This window comes from Varroa jacobsoni, unplaced genomic scaffold (assembly GCF_002532875.2).
Source record: "Varroa jacobsoni isolate VJ856 unplaced genomic scaffold, vjacob_1.0 scaffold_180, whole genome shotgun sequence".
NCBI classification, from domain to species: domain Eukaryota; kingdom Metazoa; phylum Arthropoda; class Arachnida; order Mesostigmata; family Varroidae; genus Varroa; species Varroa jacobsoni.
The window spans coordinates 43776-66316 of NW_019213082.1; the positions used below are offsets into that span (position 1 = coordinate 43776).

Below are 22541 nucleotides of genomic sequence, written 5' to 3' on the forward strand. Positions count from 1 at the left end.
ATATATAATTAGGCTGTCTCTGGGATGGACGTGGACTACTCTCACCGTTAGGAAATCCTCGTCTTCGTTGAAACTTGAAATCGTCGATCAAAATATCGTGTAAATATCATATACGTTCTCAAGAAAAATGGCTCTCATTTAGCATCATTATATTTGGCAAATTTAATGTGTCCAACCGCTTTTAAACAGGTACGCTTTGTCATGATTTTTTACGTTTACCCTAAATTGAAGCACTCAGCACCTATAGCCTTCTGAAAAATGCATACACATATAGAATGATAGGAAAGACACCAAACGGTTCATACGTGCAAAAAACTCAAAATTTCAGTTTTTCAAACTAAAGTATTTGTAATGCCTCGCTCTGCAAGTTCCTTCTATTACAAAAATTTGTTCATTTTCAACTTCTGCTGATTAACAACATATTATTGCTGAAGTGTCAGCAATGATACATTGTTGAATCTCAGCTAATGAGTATTTTTTTCTAAAGTCGAGTCGTCCGGGATGGGGAATCTTCCAAAGAGACGTTCATAAGCAGACTGTCTCCGAATGAGTTTGTCGTTGATTCCGCGAGACCATCTCGCGTGTGCAAGATAATCAGCCCAATCGACCAGAATTGGCGGGACATGCAAGAAAAGCTGACAAAGGGCCCAATTGCAGAATCCATCCACTCGATAATTACTCTGTGGATACTGGACTGAGATCGCAGTCGCCTGCCGAGCATGTCCCACAGAGCATTGACATCACATGGAATAGGTTAGGGTAAGTTGTTAAGACTGGTCTATTTAGGTAGGAAGGATTCGGTGCCAGTCTGCCTGTGCATAAATGGCCTAAAGGTGATTGAATGTCGTTAAATTGCCTAGTAACTGTATTATATATCGACAACTCACTAGAACTACTCTAGACGCACTGTGTTCTTACCAGCCCCTTGTAATAACGACCAGTACATCTGGAGATCAACTCTAACACGTGTTTATACGATGTGGCTCTTTTTTGAGGTCTTAAGAAGCTATATACCCTTGCATTATAATGATTAAGTCCTGTAAATGAAACTTAGTTGTACGGTCACACACAACCTCAGTAGTTCCCTTGTCACATAGAAAAGATGAATATTCATTTTTATTCTAGCTTTCTATACGCCTCGAGTCGTTTGTGATCCAGTACATACCATTGTATCCACTACTTCATACGCGTTATCTCTCGCACGCAGGTCCATGAAGGCAATCTGTGAATACGCTTCCGTCCGGACGTATTCGTCTGAATAAAGCGCCTTCATTTCAGAACCTTGTTGTCGTTGGAAACGTTCACAGATAACATCTGACAGTGGAAGAATTGCAGTCCTATAGGGACGTCGTAAAATAGAACAGTTTGGCGTTAGGAATATCTAATAGATCAACATTTACGACTGAAAAGGCTGCAGAGGTTATAATTAGGTCTAATGGTAAGTAGGAGTCTATTCTACTAAAGGCCTTGAGGTAGATTTTTCAACACGTAGCGAAAGGCTTACCGAAAGTAGAAAGGTTCAATAGTCACAACACCGACATCAAATTTGTACAGCTCCTTCCGCAGGCCATCAGCGAGAGCAATAAGTGCGTGTTTCGACATCGAATACACTGAATGCCAACTAGGAGTCAATCGACCTATCGAATACAGCCCAGAAGAAACATTGTGAAGATGAAGAGCTACTTCAGAAAATGGCATTTGTCATATATTTTTATTATACTTTATGGGCGAGCAAACAATTTGGCCGGATGCTAGGAGTCACTTCCATGCTGTATTCATTTAGAACGAAAAAGTGACACTTGACGTGGAGCGGAACCTTCTGGTTAGCGGAACCCTTGGAACTACCCCTACTGATTCGGATTATGAGATAGAACCAACCTAGTAGTATGATAATTATCGATAAAATTCCTAGTATTATATTTAGGTCAAAAGATGACCTACCGGCGTAGCTGGAGACGATCACGAGGCGTCCTCTAGCGTCGCGTAGCAGCGGCAAAAATGTAAGAGCTGTCCGGCAAACCCCCAATACGTTGACGTCAAGAGTCCGAGAAATTTCATCGGAAGTGAACCATTCAAACTCCTTAAACTCAAAGATCCCGGCATTTGCTACGACCGCCCAGAGCACTTAGAGTGGAGCGCGGAACGGAATTGGATAGCAGGAACGGATCATTTCATTGATTGACAAAATTACCAATGAGTACACATAACACAGATGGTCATAATCAAGAGCTGTATACTTTACCGTTATGAGCTAACATATTATTTCGATACGATTGTGCCATCCAGTCGTATTAAGGGGAAACTATAATTTGATGCTAGTTAATCGGTTATTATAATACACTGGATTCTAATGTGTCTCAAAAATAGCATTGCTTTATAGCACCGTATTAAGAAGATGCAATGGATCGATATGTCGTCAGGACGTGTGTCCTTGGAAAATCTTTTGGTATTGAAGGTTGATTTGTCGAAGTGGTTCTGGGATGAATATTCGTAATGTTCTTTCTATTACTATAGAAAGAACTTCGAAGTGACAGGTTGAAACTTGAAATGACTTGAATTTTATTTGATGGACGAATTGATCATCGAAAGAGCCAAGGTTCGGTGGGCTCCAAGAGAAGTCAGTGGGAACAGTATGTTTAAAAACAGGCGGCGTAATTTGTAAGGTTAGAAAACGATTGTCACCACAATTGCATTGACTTGTTACCTTTTATCGTGTAACTCGTTGCTAGGGGTCAACAAAGCAACTTTCGGGAGATCTCTCGGAATCCTATAATTGATGAATGGTTTGTAGTTTTTTTTCTAGATTTTTGCTCACTGAAATTCAAGTGTTATAAGGCCTTTGCTTGCTTTACGAGGCCATTTTCGTTCGAGTACAAAATTTTACTTCGACTTCGGGTTTCACTTTGATTGGTTCAGCCTTTTTCCTGGATCCTTTTTCCAAGGCGGAAGAATATAATAAGTCAATATCTATTAATTATATGGCCCTCAACATGTAGGTTGCATTCGTTATGGGAAAGACTGTAAAATAACACAGGTATCCGACATGGGCGTTCTCACGCAAGAATCATGTCTTATAATATGTACACTATTTAGGCAATATAATACTTTAACAAAGGATAAGGTTAATCTTACCATTTCCATTTAGGTGTTGCTGGACGAAACTTCGTGCCGATGTGAAATCCTCGTCCTTAAATTATATTATACACGGTCAAGTCTCTGTATTATTATTGAACCAGCGTATTGTACTAACGAGCTTTGTTAGTTATTAAAGCAGGTGCTAATTACCTGTATAGTTAGTATAATTTGAGTTTTGTTGGAGTAATGACGAATCCGGTGGTCGATGGCCGCAGCAGAAAATAACATATTATGGGCGGTTCCTCCCTACACATGACTCAAATATGATCCAACGATGCACTTTCATATACTACAATTGTCTTATTCTAAAGGTATGATAGCAATAATAATGGGCTTGCAACCCACCTTAGTAACATCTAAGCCGATTATATGTAGTCGATTTGATGCAGAATTCCGTAACTGGCGAGCCCCCTCGCCATCAGGAAACAGGCAGCCTGCGAATACTTGATAACCCTCGCAATCCAACTTCAGGGCCAGCTTGTAACCGAAACCCGAATCACAGCCTAAAAAAACGAACTTCTTAGGCAGTCGATCTAAACAAGACCTGTCTAGTATTAACTGACGTTTGGTTACAGCTAGCTTTTACAGGTTTTGCCCTATACAAACGCTAATGCTTTCGTTGGACGTAACCGATAGTAGGTGGCACGACTCGACAGTGATTGTCTTTGAAGGCAATATTTCCGATCAGAGTGGACATATGGGCTAAGGTTTATTTAGGATGACTGGTGGCATCGTGACTGATCCAGAAACCTGCAGCACCTGGTGTTGAGTCCAGCCAGATGTCTACGTCAGATTAGACTAAAAAGCGAATTGAAAGATAAATCCGACAACCTGACTGATCGCGTCCGTCTTTGTCAGACAGTGAGGGAGGAAGCTATCTGGTATTAATACCCAGAACACCACTCAATCAACTGGTGTCTAAACTTAAAAAACTAACTACAAGTGTTTCCATCGTTCGGGGCCAAGCAGAAACATTGAGTTGACCGAATTGGTTTCCATTCGTATTGGTAATGATAACAACGACAACATGGAAGGAAAAATTCGTTACAAAAGAATTTAAGTTCTTAACTACTTTTGTCGTCTAAATGATTTTGTTGCGCTACCCCATTCGAGTCCACGTATAATGCAAACTTCACGTTTTCCAGAAGCGTTATACTACTGACGTTAGCGTGCAATAAAATTACTCGACCGAATGCATAAACAAATTGTCGTATATATTCCATATAAACCAAATACCCTTAAAACATGTACATTTTTAAGGGGGATAAGGGATGGCCAAATTGTTCGAAAAGTTATCGTTTATAATACGTACGTACAAAAGACACATTGTAATTCGTGAGTGAGAGAGAGAGAGAGAGAGAGAGAGAAATAAAATACAGAGTAAATGTTTACCGTGAAAAGTGAAGCCAGAGAGTAATCGCAAAGTATCATATCTTAGAGAAATATTTTTATTGGAAGCACGTTTTGATAAACTTGGGCGTGACCATATTTTATGTATAATTACGAGCACGAGATACCTCGACAAAACGCCATTGAAAAAAACTGTGCGTTTTAAAATACGTTTACGAAAAAATAAGACTACGACTAAGAAGAGGAAAACGAATGCCGTACAGTTTAAATCTACCATGCTGTTCTTCTTCAGTGGCTTCATAGATGATTACACCATGAACTAAATATATATAGCATGACATGGATCATTACTTGTACAATGAAGAAGCTTCTAACAAAGTACTAGCGGTCGCAGAACAACAAATTTCCCGGATAGAGCTGTAAATTCTCACGGTCTTGTTGTCTGTTATTTTCAATTTCATGTTGAATTTTATCGAGTTTTCTGATCTGTTGGAGCAATAAATGGTATTAGGTTGAACGACAATGCGACCTACTACAAATGGTTTGAGCTCGTGCTCAACCTAGTTCAGTCTATTTCTTTGGACGAGTTTGTTCATTAGTAATATCCTTGATGAAGCGATCATCGAGCTTGCATAAAGGACTAGATGGATATCTCTTCGCTATGAGGAGACGTCGTATAAAAATGAAGTAATAAAGAAAACGCTGAAACATACATGTGAGAGATTGTAAAAACCTTCAACACCCTGATGCTACGTTCAACGTCAAGCTAGATCAGTCTTACAGGTTGTTCCGAGCAAAACCAGCGTAGGTTAGATGGTAAAAGCTAGGTGACGGCACCATGAGGCACATGTCACATGGTCATTTAGTTCCAGATAATAATTGGGTCTTACGCAGTTTGTAACTGTCGACTGGATGCTAATGGTTGGATAATATAACACAATGGGGAATATAACTTAACCAGAAGATGCATCATTTAATGGACAGTGAAGCTGTTTTGATATTATATTTTATTATAGAATGTACTATCAGAAGATGCGTTTCTATTTCTCGAACAGACACAGGTCACGCCTGGAAGAACTTGTACTATTTCGTAGAAAAGGAAGTTACAAAAATTGTGTCTCTATGTTTAAGACTTTTTTTTCGTATTTTTAAAAGAGGACAAAGTGGGAGCTTTTGGTCCAGAAGATAGTGCGGCGCGTTTGCCATAGGGTTTCTACTTTTTTTATTTAATGAAGATGGAGCTTCTTACTGCTATGTGAGACTTATGAAATAAGGTTGTGGTTGTCTAGACGTGCTATGAAAGGGAAATCTGTTTCAAAGAAATTTGCCCGTCTCAAGTACAGCTGTCTGAGAGCTTTTGCTGTTCCATACAGCTGCAACGAGTACGAGCCGTAATACTGTAAGACAACAATGTAGTGGATTATAGGCAATGTGAGATACAGAACCTGGCTATTTTTGACCATCGACAGTTTCTTAAGTTTGCAATGATCGGACATTGGTTCACACAGAACAACTACGTTCAAAAACGTTATAGTTAACTACAAAGATTAATTAGAAACTAAATATACAGATGAAACACTGATTAGCCAGAAAATTTAATGCGTTCAACCGTCTTTGCACCCGAATAACGTAATAACGTTTTCAATCACTATACATACGGTCCTGTCCGGCGTCGTATTAAGATTTGACGTTCGTGCCTAGATGTGACTCAGTATCTAATTAAATAGAAGAAATAACTATATACCGAATAACTTTACTACACGTTATTATGTTACCCCAACACAACAATGCTACCATCGGTGTACCTTTGGGCATTATTCCATTGCGACCTGCAATGAGAATCAGATACATTTTCGTAAACGCAGAAAAGCAAAAACTTATAACTAAACGCTTTTTTCGGTAAACTTGTAAGTTTCCATAACCATAAAATAACCATTCATCTTAACATTTTTAAATTCGAGGTAATTCTCGCAAGCTAGAATGATACTTTAGGGATCTTACGTGACCTATTTTTGTGGTTTAACTTCATCAAATTAACAGTGATTAACTGAGCCGGTAATTTGTAAATCATAGTTTTTTTGTTATAAAACGTGCGCAGTCGGAACGAAAATTCTAATACTGCTACTGATAGGGGCAGAATTTCTGGCATACGTCATGCGATACAGAACGCCGTAAAAGTAGACATACAGCTGGTATCTGGCGGTCTAATATTAAGAAATTTATTTACTAAATAATGACAACTCTGTGTTGAGACTTTCGGCACGTGCAGTAGATATTGCGTGGTACGTTTTGTTGAACAGAGATGTTTGTGTTTGCTATATATTTCTTTATAATTGTTCTTTTGATGACATAAGCAGAGGTTGTTTCCAATCGTTCTTGACAGACGTTCAGACAGCTTAACTGCTGCGCTTTTTGATCCGATCGGATCAATGGCTGTAAGATTACGGCTGTGTCCTTCCGAAAGCGAAATTCATAACGACTGCTGTTATTGGATCACTTTATGCTCGGCATTGATACTGATTTTAATACCATTAGCATCCTAAAAAGTGAACAAAGAAATACCAAGCTGAAAGGCCACTGCTCAGACCTGCTTCACCTGTCCTTGAAGCAGCGTTTGTCGGAACTACTCTGATTTTCTCAAATGCTTGATCGTATTGACTAATTCTTATAGGTTTTGCTTCTAGTTCTGGCGCTATTTTCCAGACGACAAACGGAAAAGCCATTACGTATGAAAGGCTTATAAAGCGCCCAAATTAAAGCTATCGTTTATTCTCGACTTCTTTTTCCCGACCCTGAGCGAATCAATCAGTTACTGATTTTCCTATCGTTCGGGCTGTTTCGAGATATCGCTTATGTCGTATCTCGAAAGTTAACTTTAATGTGTGCTTTTAAAAATGTATATATTGTTCTTATATAAATGCTTTACACTAACTTTTTTTAAAATTTCAATTAACATGAAAAATTCGATTAAATGTTAACTCTGTGGGTAGTATCAGCTTGAAACCCGCACAATCTGAGTTTTTTTGTAAGCAAATGTTTAGAAGCCCATCCCAATACAGAAATTATTCCGCTCAAAGGCATGATCATTCTGTAGTCGACCTTTCTATTTTCTTAGGGATCTCAGAAATTTCGCGATTATAACTTATTGCTGTACAGATATTATTTTCCGTCCTTTGTGAACTGCGACTGGATTCTCAAAATGCGCCAACTGATCCCGAACCCATTTACCGACGCTGTAAATAGTTTGTCCCATCGCTTTCTGATTCTGCGGATCAGCCTTTCAGTGAAAGGCAGGACGTCCATATCCAGATTTTAAGACTCTTCCGATTCAAAAACCCTCGTCGCATTCATTCTCAGGCCTACGTTCGTTCACGTCACTCGATTTTCCAATGCTGTCTATGCATCTGTCTTTCCATTTGCCTTGTCTCTAGTAAGGCATACTTTTGAGTAGATTGACTAAGCGGCTTGACTAGAAAGATCCGAAGAGAACGAACATTTCTTTTGGGGTTCGAATTTTACCGTGAATTTATCTAGCTGGACATCTTTACGTAACCTACTTTTATTAGTCAGAGCTTTTGCTAAACCGACGTAGGAAAATAAATCTGCATGCGCATGAACATGAGACAATTAAACCAAAGGCTCTCCGTCACCGATCCAAAACAAAAACCCTATGCGAATAATCCACTGTCTTAGCAGAAGATTTTTTCTTTCTATATTCAACCAGACAGTCCCGTTTCCTTCACTTTGGCGCTCCGTTTTGAAAAACAAAAATATTTTCTTTATGTGTATCTTACACCACTGCGTTTATTCATTTCACAACTTAATTATGCTGGATAGAGAACGAAAGCATCGAATTCGGGGCTAGTTTTATCTCGAAGACACTGGCTATCGGTAATGGGAAAATCCATCGGCGGGCGAACAATTTCAACTCCTCCTTCCAGGACGGTGGTGAGTCAGAATTCGCAAAGTTGGTTGTGGACGCGGCCGATGCTCCACTTTTGTGGCTATTCTTCGTTGATCCATCACGCGATCAGGATAAATTGTCTCGTTTTTGCCTAGCAGATCCGTCCCCTTCCATCTCATTGGCAGGACGATCCGAACACTTATCCTTTGTACACACTGGGTTTGTCTCATTTTTCTTGTCCCGCTATCACATTTCAGTTTGCACTGTTATTCCAATGCCATCAAGCCGCCATTGCCGTCACCATCTTCAGCAGAAACGTTATCACTTTGTGTTAGCTATACTGCTAATTAAACTGTATAGAACAATCCCTATGTCATACATTTTGCATCTTCCCATCTGTATACAAACAAAATACTTTGCTATGCATATATGTGTGTACCCGTACTTGGTTTCCGCAAACGTCGCCCTTCCACCATCACAATGAATGAACCAGTTAAGTTTCGGGTAAAGTATGTGTTTAGTAGTGTGTTACGATAATACAACAGCTGGTTGAATAGTGTTCGGCAATTGACGTTCGAACTTTTTCCTTTGTTTGTTGATGGACTACTATATACTACGACATACAGCATAAATTGAAGCCGATAGCGTAAATGGATATTCCGCCGGCTATATATCATATAGAACATAAGTGTTGCCAGCGTATTATCTAATTTAACTATCTGGTTATTAACTGGGAGAAAATCTGCACGGTACTTCTTCGCCGAAAATTTCAGCAGTATTTCAAAGATCTTAAAGGAAGTGACACGCATCAAAATGCAGACGGCTCATCGCTCAATTGAAAGTTCTCTACATTAGTGCAATGTCCTCAATGCATAGCTGCCTGACGATGCACAGCTGACAATCATAGGCCAATGTCGATTATGACAACATTTTGGCTTTTTGCGTTCTAGCTTATCAAGTGCTAACTGCAACAAAGGACAGCGAATCAATGGCCAAGGATAATACAGAAATAGTAACAGGACAGACAGCTGTTCAGAGTCGATTACTTTCATGCGGTTTTAGATATTTTCCATAAGCCTATAATAAATGTAGCTTTAGTTCCTCGATGTACATCGGTACACAGGAAACGGGACTGCTTATTTGAAAATTAGCAGAACACCTATGCTTCTCAGATAATTTCGAAAATTTCGAAAAAAAGAAAAAGATCGCCGAATCGTCATCGTTCACGTCGAAAACGCGATGAATGTCTGAACAAAATCTTTTCAGCCACTATGGAGAAAAGCGGTGACCTCCTGCGATTGCTAGCTATAACAAGATGTTTCGGATTCATATTGGCTTCCTACCGTCTCTGCCCTTTCGCTGCAATCACATACCACCCACTATTAAGGAACGACAGCGCGAACTTTTCGCCAACATCGGTTTGTCTTCCGCAAATATCATCTTTAAATGATTGCAAAAGGAAAAAACACCCGAGTAAGTTACGACCTGAAAGTTGCGCGATGGATCTGTGAAATTACAGCTGTAAACTACAGTGTTGAACAGCAGTACCCGCGATCGGATATAACAGCGACCTTACTCCCCCTGACCCTTTACCCTATGTCGACAAAAACAACAATATTGCTAGACGCACTGGTATGCGTTGTTGCCAAATTAATTAGGTAGAAATATGTCTGGTTATAAATAGGTATCGATAAATGTTTCATACAGCGCAAATGTTCTGCAATAAAATATTACTGAAGTTGATAGAATGTGAACCGAGGCGAGGAACACCGCGGTTACTTCCAGTGCATTGCGTTCACAGTTCGAGCTTGTATTAGCTATTACTAAATTATAATAACAGTAATAATGATATGACGTACCTGTGATGAGGACCGCCTTTCCTTTGCTACTGAGCTTAACTGAGGGCATTCTGTAGTATGCAATGAACCAACCAATGGAAAGCCATAACACGCATAGTCCAGTAATCGCTGACGTATAGAGAAGAACGTACTGCACCACAGGGACCATCAACAGCGAACAGAGCGCTGGAGCCATACACAGGTAGACGATAACTTGGCGGTACATGTTCGCCTACAGAGTAAGACAACGATGAAGAATGCGTAAGCGTCAAGCAGCTGTAGATTACATCGCTCGTTCTTTATATTAGACAAGGTTCGGATCAACGTCACTATGTACTAGTGAGACTAGTAAGGTGCGGGAATTCGCGTAATTTCATAACTGAATTTAATTACGTTAGTTGGAAGGTAAGAGCTGGTCTTAAATAACGCTGTTTATGTAATCAGACCTCTATTAACGGTCCGTCAAAGAGCAAAGGCGTGCCTCCTAATTTTGCTCAGGCATCTTGACGTATAATAATTAGTTTGGTTAATAAGTAAGCAAGAGGAGCAGACTGGGCATGACGAGACGCACAACGAATTTTGATTCATCGTAGTAGGGTTAGAAGCCCAGTATATTATCTTTATGTGTAACATACGCTCAGATGGCAACTAAAATGACTTACACGTTCGCATATACTTAATTAGTTAAGTGCTGAGTGATGCCCGCCATGAAAAATGTGATGTTGATATGCTGTAAGACCACTCTACAATTCTAAATATACAGGAGAATAACGCACTTCTTAATAAGTCACCTAGAAATAGTTTGGCACTACACCGAAACGCAACGTTGATACAAATTGATAGCCATTTTATTATATTTTGTATTTCTACAATTTTTATGAAAAAAATTGCTGTTTTCTTTTTTGCTCGAAAGATTGTTAGCTTGATGTATATGATTCTATCGAACCGAGTTGTCCTGCTTGAAATGCAGGCAGAAAATTTCTAAAATGTGCTGGTAAGCTATATTCGAGCGAGACTTGACGACCGAAGTCCGAACCACTGCGGCAGTCAACATCTGCTTGGACAACATCGTTATCTCTGAAGTTCGTTCCTCGCGTAATTGTGCACGCAGAGAAGTAGGTAGTCAGTTGAGGAATACTAGATGATTCGTCTATGTTTGCGCCTGGGGACTGGACAGATGCTAAATGTGACGATAACTTTTCAAGTCGGATCTTCGCCGCTAATGTTGCCGTCTTTGTGACTGTATGTTTCGATGTCTCAGAATTAATAACGGAACTGGCAAGTTTTCATGCATCTTAATGCAAGTGAAATAGACAGGATTCAATAATAATAACTATAGAAGCAGCTGATCGATGGAACACGTCTAACCAACACTCAGCCAGAAGCACACAACCTTCGATAATATCAAGGATTAGTTTCATGTTTTTTCTATTAGTAATGCTTGTTTCTATCGAAGAACCTCGTAGACGAAATACATTTTTTAACATTTTGGCTAACGAATCCAAAAACTGCTGCTATTCATGCCCATTTACAGACGCTGGACCGTGGCAAACAATAACAAGAACCAACAGGCCTCTCATGACTGCGGACTCTCGATCATATAAATATAGTTAAAAACTTATTTCAGTTGATCGTTTCATAGCTCATCTTCTGCCGTATAGTTCGTACGTCAGAAACTGTCCATCTGGTGTGAATTAGGTGTGGATATCCACTGACAATAAATAAATAAATAGGCCTTTTTTTTAATTTACAAGTTTGCGTAACGTTTTCTTTTTTTTTTGCCACTGCCTTTCCAAGTATTATAGCAACGACAAGGGGACGCGTACGATAAACTAAAATTTTGTCAATTAATTACCATGACGGTGTCACGACTCTAACAGACGTAAAATCTGTCGGGTGAGTCTTGCTCCATCCTATAGATATATGTGTGTAGACGCCCTTTGAACATTGTGTCTAACATAAGAAATAAATTACGTCTACCGATCGTACATACTTAGTAACCTTATGCCTATTAGGTCCAATGAGATAAAAACTTTTTTGTCCGAATAGCTCAATCCAGTTCCCATCAGCGGTGCGGGCTTGCTTATTCGCTGTCCTGTCATTATACGCGTTTTAACTGACGAACTTCATCGGTATCAGCAAAGTCGCGAGATTGTCACGAATCTATTCTGAATGAAGTTATGTAACTTGGAATGCGCGAACATTGTTTAACTTTTGTGTTGTTATTTAAAAGGCATCGCCAGCGGCTAGCGCGGCAGTTCTCACGGACGAACCGCATACAAACTCTTCGCGCATGGTTTACCAAACGCCATTTATCCTAACTCAGCCTCTTGCTTGTATTGAATGTCGACATATCTAATGGGTCCATAATAGTCTGTTTACGTATTGGTTGAATGACGGCAAGACAAGAATGAGGCTATGAGACTTTGCTTCCACCTGACAGGGTTTCTTTTTGCAGCGATAGTGCCCAGCAGATCTTACGCGAAACGTTATCTCCAGCATGAACTGCTAGCGGCCCCACAAAGGGAGTCACTGCCGGTTGTACCGACTGTACGATAATGCGGTATGTAATATAAACACATAAACACACACAACGCCACACGGGCAAGGGCAGCCAACGAAGTCTTATTGTTTCACGCCAGAACCAGAATCTGGCCTTTTTCATCTCCGTCTAATGGCAACCACAGTCAAAACATGGCGATGATACAGGTGAGAGACTGATATCATCAGTTTTACTATTACGCCACCTCAAGGTCATGGCTGCTTGTGAGGGAGATATTATATAACATGGCGCGATGATGCATAGATCATTTTGATCGTACGAATAATATTGGTATTTGCCAGTGTTGTCTAATGCGGTGGGGTGGATATCCATGGTTACGAGCCATCCAACTATTGAAGAGTCCGCATCTGCGAGATGTGCTCACGTTCACAGTTCTGCGAGCAGATAAAATGTTTTAGTTAAAGTGGTAATCGATGAAATGGTCATATAGTCCAACGGGTGAATTAATGAACGCTTCCAATGGGAGTAGCGTGAATCGATTACAGACGCTCATGTAGCTAAACAAACTGCCGTTGTTGAAGCGCTGGGTCGATAACAGATCATTTTTTCTATTTACTGTAGCTGTTACTTTCCAAGCTACCTGCAAACTGCCTACCTTATCGTTGATGTGTGCCTGATAGCGAATTCAACCCATTTATTCTATTCCTAGCTCTATTCTCTAACCAAACGAGTTGAGCGTATCAGTAGAGCCAAAGATCGATAGGTCGATTTGTGCGCTTTCAGTTATTAGTAGCAGCAGCTTTTATTATTAAAGCTTTACGGGATGCCCATTTGATATGGTGATATTCAAGCGTGCGAAGTAAAAAAAAACGTGCCGTTACTTTAAAAATGAGAACCTTTAGACGATGGAGTGCGCTTTCGTCGAGTCACAAACAAAACATCACAACATCTGTGCGATATTCAAGAGATGGATTGACCAGCTGTGTCCTGTCCCATGCGCTAACCCTACAAAAAACTCCAAAGGTGAGGGGATACTGTATAGACACCCTGTTCTCAATGTACGTTGACAAAACTAGCAGACGACATGAAATTAGCGTTGACGCCTAGACACAGTGGCTGGCCACTTTGGCGATGCGGCTCAACCGACCTGCGGTTCAAAGCGGCGGTTAATTAGAATCTAAACACTCGTGTTCTGTCAGAAGCCTGTTTATGTCTGCGCGTCCATTGGGTTGCCTATAGTGTCCTTGTAGACGGGCACATGGTCTTTGATCGGATTTTTCGTACGGTAAGTCCTACAACGTCTGCGCGTGCCTTGAAACGCAAAGCACTTGACAACGTCTAAAAGCAAAAATTAAGACATACATAACGAAAAATTGTCAAAACTTGAACAAAACGTGACAAGATCCATCGGAAGTTTATTTCGAGCCGTAAACAAATACGGTGACTTTGCTTTCTTGCTGCATCTTAAAACGCAGCCCGCGTATCCATCTGGTCAATATGTTTTGCGATACAGACGCGTTTGGTCACATATATATGTATATATATAGAAAACATCGTTCCGAATATTCTCGCAGTCGTAATAACTTGGTAACTCTAGGTTGTTCTCCATTGATTCGCTTCCGTTATAACAACACAACGTATGATTTTGGTATCGACGTTTATATTCGACGAATTTATTTTCCTAGATTGTAAATTTAAAAAAAAATGTTTTAATTTCTAGCTGCTAGGAAGAAACTTCAATTTATAAAGAATTCGATATGAAACTCTGTAACAACCAGCGCCTTTCGAAATAATGCCATTTTTGTAAACATTGAAATAACAGTTGTTGAGTTCGTTGATTCTGGAGGAAAAGAGTAGTACATCGAACGTAAATAAAGGCGCATGATTTCGATGTCTGTAATAGGTAGAAAAAAATTTATTGAGGATTGGTAATCAAAGCTAAGTCTAGTATGGGCTATTTGTAACACGCAATAGAATACTACTATGGATATAGGAAGAAAATAGACTTCCTGCATGAAAGACAATACATTTGCTTATAGAGAGAATCATACAAATATTTTGATATTATTTAGTTTCTTTAGGTCTTTTGCCTCGCTAACTGTAGTTATATACTTCGTTTTGACCGAGTCGCCTGTATGTTATCCACAAGTATATACGGCATAATTTTCTATGAAACGTATAGTGTCAGCCTTAATTGTTTTCTCAAAAGTGATTAGCGACAAGGACTTGAAATATTGATACTAAGTTAGATGTAGACCTGTTCACAACTATTCTTAAAAGGAAATTATACGAAGCATTCATAAAACATAACATAGAATACAGTTATAATCGTACAAGTGTGGTACTGAAATTAAAAGGGCCATCGTTTACTGCATGTCTCTTAGAAGCCTGTTAATACAGGTAAGTGTCTTTAAACAATCAAAATAGGCACAAAACGGGCAGGACACTGTGTTAGTAATGACAATACAAACAAAGCGTTTCGAGGCCTCTGATTCCTTATTTGTTAAGTATAAAACACTTAACATCGATACGCAGTGGATGGGGCAGGGGACTTCGGAAGTCCATTTCGCGGTTGGCGTTTTATATTCAAGGAGGTTAGTGGTACGGGTGGTAAAATGTCAACCTCAATTTTGTGGGGGTGCAAACTCAAAAAACTCCAGTTTAGCACAAGTGAGAATTGATTCGAAATCTTCCAGTGTCTTCGTAACACTACCGTCAAAAAAAGGTACCTGCGTATTTGCCTTAACATAATTTTGCTTTTGTCTGAAGCAGCGTAAGAGAGTAGCGCTATCAGCCATAGATTGTCACGAACTTTTCGTAACATTTCCCTTGCCCAATAGAGTAGCACACCAAATCGGCGACGTATGTTAAGGAGATCAATCCAAAGCGGTGCGCATAATCGAGTAGAAGTTATATCAGCAAAAAGACTACCGAATTTTTTTACAAATTTTCGGTTGAACCAAAGTTTAAGGGCATCAAGTGGAGGAATCGAGAAATAAGCGACGTATCTGCGACGACAATAACTCCTTTTAGCTGGCTTTCTTTTTCGTTAAATAGTTTAAAATGCTCCCCGCTCCGCTTTTTTTTTGCCTAATTTGTTTGAGCCTGTCGTCAGTAAACAAGAGGCATTTGGATTGAAATGGAAACCTTTATATGTAGTCTGACTTTGCGCAAAAATTGAAAAAAACAGGATTAGAACACGTAATATCGAGGTGACTACCAAGTTGCTAAGCCTCAAAGTTTTACGCCGGTTCAGGACGTTCGTATGAGCGATCTAGGGCATATTACTTTACTTTTCTACGTCTGACGATACTGTTTAGACGATCGGTGTCTATGTTTGTATGTATTAAACATAGTCAGCTAACGATTAGTAAACGTCGTATCGTTAGCAAGCAGTCACATAGCCATTCTTCCGTACCATTATACAACCATATTGAACACGTACTTGTGCACGGTTAACTGTAATATTTTATAGCAAGTTCACCGTTTGAGGTTTGTCACATCACTGCCACTAGGTGAAGTTAACTTCCGCACGCGTCTGGCTCCCTACTAGTTACATTCTAAATCACGCGCGTTAAGAGTGGTTATGGGTGGCATTTTCGATTCACCCATGGCTACCTGAATTGAACTGATCGAAGGCCAGATCGATCAATCGAGAGATCTATTAGATATTGGCTTGACTAGCTTGATATTTGTAAACTGTTGAAGGATCGGTACAAGGCCGATTCGATTGAAGTTCGGAAGTTCAATTCACTGTGATTGCCTTGAGCATTTTACAAATGTACAGGGTCGCAGATTCAGAACGCATCTCATACTGATGATAACTTAGAAGCTGGTTTCAACTGAAAGCCGTCACGTGATGAAATTATTGAGTGATTACTTGTTTTAATGGTGCTGTGAAAATTGTTAGTCGGCTTGAATAAATCGAGCGATAATAAATTTGGTAATACATAAGTTTTATTCAACCTATCTATATAAGATAGCCTTTGAAATAATGAAGTTAATTGTTTGGAAGCTGGAAGCGGATTGAATCCCGTTTGATCAGAGGAGAGTTATCTAAGGTGTACTGATATAATACAATAGAGCTTGCTTGTTTTATATTCGAGGATTTGAAACTTTTCAGCTTTTTTTTTAATCGCACCCAATTGATACCTACATCTCAATTAACTCACGGGAAGTGACAGATCAAAGTTAATCAATATATAATGATATATATATATATATATATATTCTAAGCATAATTAAATTTATGCTTACAAAGATCTCTGATATTATTTACATTTGTCAACATTCAGTAGCTTGTCACTCTATTTATTCTATGCATGTTGTGCACTACTACAACTCTGTGTCTTTCTGTTCTCTTTTGTTTCCCAACACGACCAGTCAAATTGGCCTGACTCCATGGGCCGCTGGAGTGTACTTCTACGCAGATTTACCGAATACCTTCCGCACTAAAAAAACGGTTCTATTTTCTATAATGCTTAACTCCAACTTGATCGGTCGGGAACTTACGCCGGCACCGCCTTCGTTATCATTTTCCACGTCTGAAATCGCGCCCCACCAGCGCCTCCGCGCACCACAGCAGCCATTAGCATCCATGATTAAATGTACGTGCAGCAATTTTGTTGCGTTGACAAGTATACTCAGCGCATGTTGAATGACAAACGGTGCTCGAACTGTATTATAAAAGTGTATTATAAAAGGCGCTATAAGACTTTGTTTTTATCAAGATTATACCCTATCAATTAGGTGTACTATTCCGAAACGACCATGGTCAAAAGCATTGGCTTAGAACTATCGAGACTCAAAGAGATTAAGGAAAGAGACAAAGGGGAGGAGGGGTCGGGTCGGGTCATACAAACAACAGACGAAACGAACGAGCGGCGTCGCGAAACATGACAAACTTTCAGGCAGAGCGGAACCACGCGTTAGAACAAACAGCATAGGACAGAAAGTGGATCAACAAACCAATGACCTAAGTTAGTAGGATAAATGCAACGGAACAACTGTTGCTGTAGTTTATATTGGGCTAGATGGGATATCAACAAATTCAATTAGTTGAACCCCTCTGACTTGCGTGTAGTAATATCTTTTGAAAACACCAATAACAGTTTGTGTAAGCTTTTCATCTTGCCGGTTACGAATACACCTTCCCGGTATCAGCTAGAAAACATACATTCGTAAATGGCAACCCACGCGGGTTGGGCATAGGCTTTTGAAAGGGATTGAGCAAAATGAGCAGAAAAGGGCCGGGTTAGAAACGTGACTAATCTACGCAGCAAATAGCCGCATGAAGTCTACTTCCTAGAGCAATTCCTAACATGTTATTACAGTAGATTTCTATAATATATTTTTCCAATATTTGCGCGCTCTAATTCGTCTGGCGACGTCGTAGGTATTATGCTCGTCTTCAACCATCGGGTGGTGCAAAAGCCGTAACACTCTCCAGGCTGCAATAGCGTACAAAATGACGCAATATTTGAGATATCGTTGCACCATTAACTACCAGCGATCGAATGGCCAGACAAATCAATGCTGGTTACACATCTAATGGTAGTAGAAGCGACTATCTATCGTTCGGCCATTGTTATTATCTAGTCGAAACTGTTTTTTTTTTTATCTAAAAGATTAAACTGCTGCTGCTCGAACCTATTTATGATAAACGGCACCCACTGCGGCAAACTAGATGGGAGGCAATGCAACAAGTGAGAGGGGGGCAAAAGCCTGTGACGAAAAGGACGAAAGACAATGAATGACAGCGTCTGAAAGAGGCTCGTAGATACACACAAGCTGTAATGCGTATCCGGACAAACGTACCGTCTCGGCCATTTTGGAAAATTCGTTGGCATGCTTCCTTCATGAAAGTCACAAAAAATCGTTATTACCGGCCTTTTTGTTCGGTACGTGAACCGGATGGCTATCTGATATATATACATATATAATGTTGGATAAGGATAGTGGACATACCGTACTGTCTGTATACTCTACAATAGATTGTAGACTGCCAGCTGAATTAATTTACAATGCTCTGAACATTTTCTGATAGTGTATAAGCTGTTGATTAGTATGGGGGTGGACAAGTTAAAAAAGCGCTGCGTCGGCCACGATACCGGTGGGTGTTGCCTAAGTTATTAGTACAAAATCATACATACGGATTCAGGTTGCGAAGGCCGTGCAATCATCGTGCATTTTATACATGCGCTGTCGTTCAGAGATGATTGTTACCGATATTGTGGCTTGTAGGCAAATATGCCGATGGAGGAAAACAAAGTCAATCTCAAAATTGAACGCAGTGGTAGTCGCTACTATGCTGAATAATGTGCTGCTTTTAGTGTGTGAACAGCTAAAACGGTATTTTTTAGGGCACGAATTTTCTATTAAGTTGTCGTCACTGTTTTGTCGGTTATTTATTTTATCGCGATTATCTAGGGTAACGCAAGTAACGATTAGAATATAAATAGAACCTAGCACCAGAAATAGACTGCAGTCCGAAGGCGAGATGTATAGATGGAAGATGACGATTGTCTGTTTGCCAGAAAATGAATTTTACTGATTAACTAGATTCGTTAGAAATTACCTCGCACCGAATAGCGTGTAAATCCGTGTGCTCGCATTAGACAGGCTTATAAGCTTCAATAGAAATGTTTGCGATGAACTGCCACAAAAAACCACCTGATTTCAACCGCATAACGAGGAGTATACGCCCCACGTGTGGTAAAGTGCCATGTTGATGTAGTAATAGAGGCCGTCCGCCTTCAGTTACTTCAGCATGTAATTATATTATTTAGATAAAGCAAATTATGGTGACGACAGATCGATTCAGGTACACCAAAGCGTTGTGCTTGATCGGAGTATTGCCGTAACAGCTCATCAGCACTTGCACCGAGAAATCGGCATTGACGGAATATGGACAATTACATATCTATAGAATACAGTCCGGTATTAACTGGAATAATGACATAGTTCTACCTTTTTTGAGTGGCCTATTTTACTTAATAGCAGCCAGCATTTTGGCCAGAATCATTCGACATTTACCGACAGCAGACGCTGGTAGAACGTGCCTATTGTTATCAGTGCTTATTGCCATCAAAAAGCAAGCCGTACGCGTACTTCGATACTTTCTTTCGTAAGGTTATCTGTAATATGGTTACATATGTTATTACACACTCATATTCGCTTCGAGCAATATATTGCGTAATATAATTGTAGTATCTTGCTAGCTATTACGTTCATCCGTCGCCCGAGTGGGCTTTACAACAAAGCTCTCGCTAGGTCGCCATAGAAACAATCCAATGCCTATATTGTTCTGCCTCCGTTGAGGTTCAGAGAAAGGTTTCACAGGGGATAGCATAGTAACCAGGTTGTGACGAACGCTTCACACTCCAGATGGTTCGTGTTTCACAAGATGATGGGTACTCACAGAAAAGGCTACGAAAACTGGGTTAATTAGTATGCGTGAGGTTTGACTAGTTTTAAAAATCCTTTCTAAACGTCCCTTACCTTGGCGGTATTCCTTAGCTTTTTTAACATTTTGCCTTTTGAGTGCTTTGTGGGCTTGACCAGCTTCGTGTTTTTCTGAAGATTATCGCCGTCACAGATACCAATGTTGAGTTTATCCGTATTCTCACTACTGGATACTTGCTGTTGGGCAATTTGTTCGATTATAGAAGATTTCACACACTCTAAAGTTTCCACGTAAGTAATCTGTATAACAGTGTCGTCATGTTGTTGTGCAGTCCTTTGTTGTTGATCTGCATCCACCGCGCTCTCTGAAACAGGGGCATCGACCGTTAGGCGAACTTCAACCAGCATTTTTTTGGGATCGTATTCTCTGCCGCTAGTTGCACTCTAATCACTGCGTTGTTCCCTATTGTACGCTTTTTTGATTTTTAGCTCCAATCACTAGTGAAGGACGTTTGAAGTCACCCTCGTCAAGCCATCAAATATGCACAACCGTATTCGACAAGTATATATTCTGTAGCACGGGCCTCCACATTCGTCGCTCCAAATCAACAGCTCCGCGCGCCAGCTCTTCTGAACAGCTTCTGTGGCCTTTTTGTCCCGCCACCGGCACGAAATGCGAATTAAAAGTAAACGAAAGCTATCCCGTAGCGGAAGCCTCCCCAACCTCCCCCCTTTTCACATAGACTTATTCACGCCGCCATTCTCTTCCCTAAATAGGATGACTTCGTCAAGGCTATGCCGTCGCTACACAACAGTGCAGCGTCTGCTACAATTGCAGTAGCAGCAGCAGCAGCAGCAGCAGATGTGGCTAGGTGACTAACCAAAACCAGATTGTAGTTCATCGGCAACTGCAAACTACTATTCGCGGGCTGGTTCGGTTCTCACTGAAGGACAGCTGTTACCCCGAACAGTGAGGCTGGTAGGGGCCCTAGCGCGCGCGCCGTACGTTCTGTAATATTACCGCCGGACCCCGAGGCGGCGGCGGCAGAAGAGCCCGCAGCGACTATGTCCATTGAACTGCGCTGTGCCGTCATAGAACTAATGATACCGTGTTACCGTCGAAGAATTACAACGGTTACCACGTAAAGGACAAGACCAGGCGACGGCCAATGCGGCAGCTGCGACATTAAAAAAAAAAAAGCATCGCACAATCATAACAGCAACTAGCTGCCATAATACACATGCCTAGACAGTCAGTCGATGAGGTGTTCTGACGAACGGACCCACAGACAAATGGTAAATGGACCGATGTCAAGGGAAGATGTCCGTTCAGGGGCCTATGTGTTTTATAACGATGGATTGCTGCATACTAATGTCCCATTCCAGCAACATATCACATTGTTATTTTATATACATATACATATCTGTAACCTGCGGGTCGTTAAATGACCTGGACTTATGCCTCTGAGCGCCACATAGATAACTGCTACATTTTCTTAAGCTTGCATTGTCCGCTGGAACTCGAACACGAGTGCTTTCGCTAAAAGTTCTCATTCTTCTTCAATCGGTAAAAAGATTCTTAGATATATAGGAGAACGTTGTTATCTTCGTTGTATATTCAGTTTCGTTATAGGCACGTCCACCTATGGAACACCATTGGAAGGAAATAAGATAAAATTGATGTGAATCTTCAGTAGTAAGATACATAGATGTATGTTTGTGCGTCAATTAAAGAATCCCTCAACATCCTTAGGCTTATATCAAGCAATTAAGTTACCTAGAGGTGACCCATTTACTCTAAAAGATTCCTCATTTTGGTTAGTATCGTGCCGGTCGAAATTACATACTAAATAAGACTCTATATTGTACTATCGGCAGCGTTTTGATGAACGAAAATATTTCCGTATCGTATCGTATTTGACAGTTCCTTCAGTGCGGGACAAATCTCTACAATTCGTGTTGCATCGGTTGAAGTAAAATCCTGCGAGGTGCAAGTGTTGTTCTCCATCGGAACTGCGCATTAAACTCAGCGCGGGTAGTAACGTTATTTAGCACCCGATTAGCATCTTTAACGCAAGCTTTGCGAGCAACTCGAAAAGTAATCAGGACTGGAGAAGATACCAACTTCAAAAATGACCCAAGATAATAATAATAACCGTATTTCACAGCGCAGTCGACAAAATATGGGCCTGAACGAGCTTGATTGAAGTGCGGTGTCGCCTAAACTTAATACCAAGGCAGTTGGAAAGGACCGCACTTTGACCGAAGTTACTTTGTATCTACAAAGCGTTCGTTACGGTACTTTCTAGTTGTCGTGCCAAGTGTCAGCACTTTTACACAACGCTCTTTCTTACTTACCTTCCAGCATATAACGGGCAGGCACATTACTCATCTCCTGCGGAGTCGC

At 40.4% G+C, this 22541-nt stretch overlaps 2 protein-coding genes and 2 long non-coding RNA genes across 25 annotated transcripts in view; 2 read left to right on the top strand and 2 right to left on the bottom strand.

Moving 5' to 3' along the window:
* Positions 1-137: 137 nt before the first annotated feature.
* The window catches only part of LOC111271780 (retinol dehydrogenase 16), a 25219-nt gene continuing 2815 nt past the window's right edge, over positions 138-22541 (bottom strand). For 3 of the 7 annotated variants that reach the window (XM_086973019.1, XM_086973021.1, XM_022852771.2), the window contains exons 2-9: positions 20231-20499; positions 10249-10459; positions 3481-3638; positions 3133-3187; positions 1942-2124; positions 1505-1637; positions 1166-1337; positions 138-710 (exon numbers count right to left, since the gene is read on the bottom strand). In XM_086973019.1, coding sequence (XP_086829145.1) covers positions 465-710; positions 1166-1337; positions 1505-1637; positions 1942-2124; positions 3133-3187; positions 3481-3638; positions 10249-10459; positions 20231-20260 — 1188 coding nt within the window. In that variant the 5' untranslated portion in view covers positions 20261-20499 and the 3' untranslated portion in view covers positions 138-464. Of the gene's footprint in view, positions 711-1165; positions 1338-1504; positions 1638-1941; positions 2125-3132; positions 3188-3480; positions 3639-10248; positions 10460-17242; positions 17407-19765; positions 19867-20230; positions 20500-22492; positions 22530-22541 lie in introns of those variants that run through there. The other 4 variants (XM_022852798.2, XM_022852786.2, XM_022852781.1 and 1 more) reach the window with 4 other exon arrangements.
* LOC111271845 (uncharacterized) lies at positions 9818-11985 on the top strand. The gene is made up of 2 exons (XR_002687168.1): positions 9818-10021; positions 11762-11985. It is a non-coding gene; the product is annotated as an uncharacterized LOC111271845 (long non-coding RNA).
* Positions 11049-13753, bottom strand: LOC111271850 (uncharacterized). The gene is made up of 2 exons (XR_002687170.1): positions 13627-13753; positions 11049-13164 (listed from the first exon to the last, which is right to left on the bottom strand). It is a non-coding gene; the product is annotated as an uncharacterized LOC111271850 (long non-coding RNA).
* Positions 13766-22541, top strand: part of LOC111271805 (uncharacterized) — a 98764-nt gene continuing 89988 nt past the window's right edge. For 15 of the 16 annotated variants that reach the window (XR_015315494.1, XR_015315497.1, XR_015315501.1 and 12 more), the window contains exon 1: positions 13766-14015. Coding sequence is in view for 2 of the 16 variants with exons in the window: in XM_086973072.1 (XP_086829198.1) it covers positions 13989-14015 (27 nt within the window). In the remaining 14 variants the exon portion in view is untranslated. The remainder of the gene's footprint in view (positions 14016-22541) is intronic. The other variant, XM_086973073.1, reaches the window with a different exon arrangement.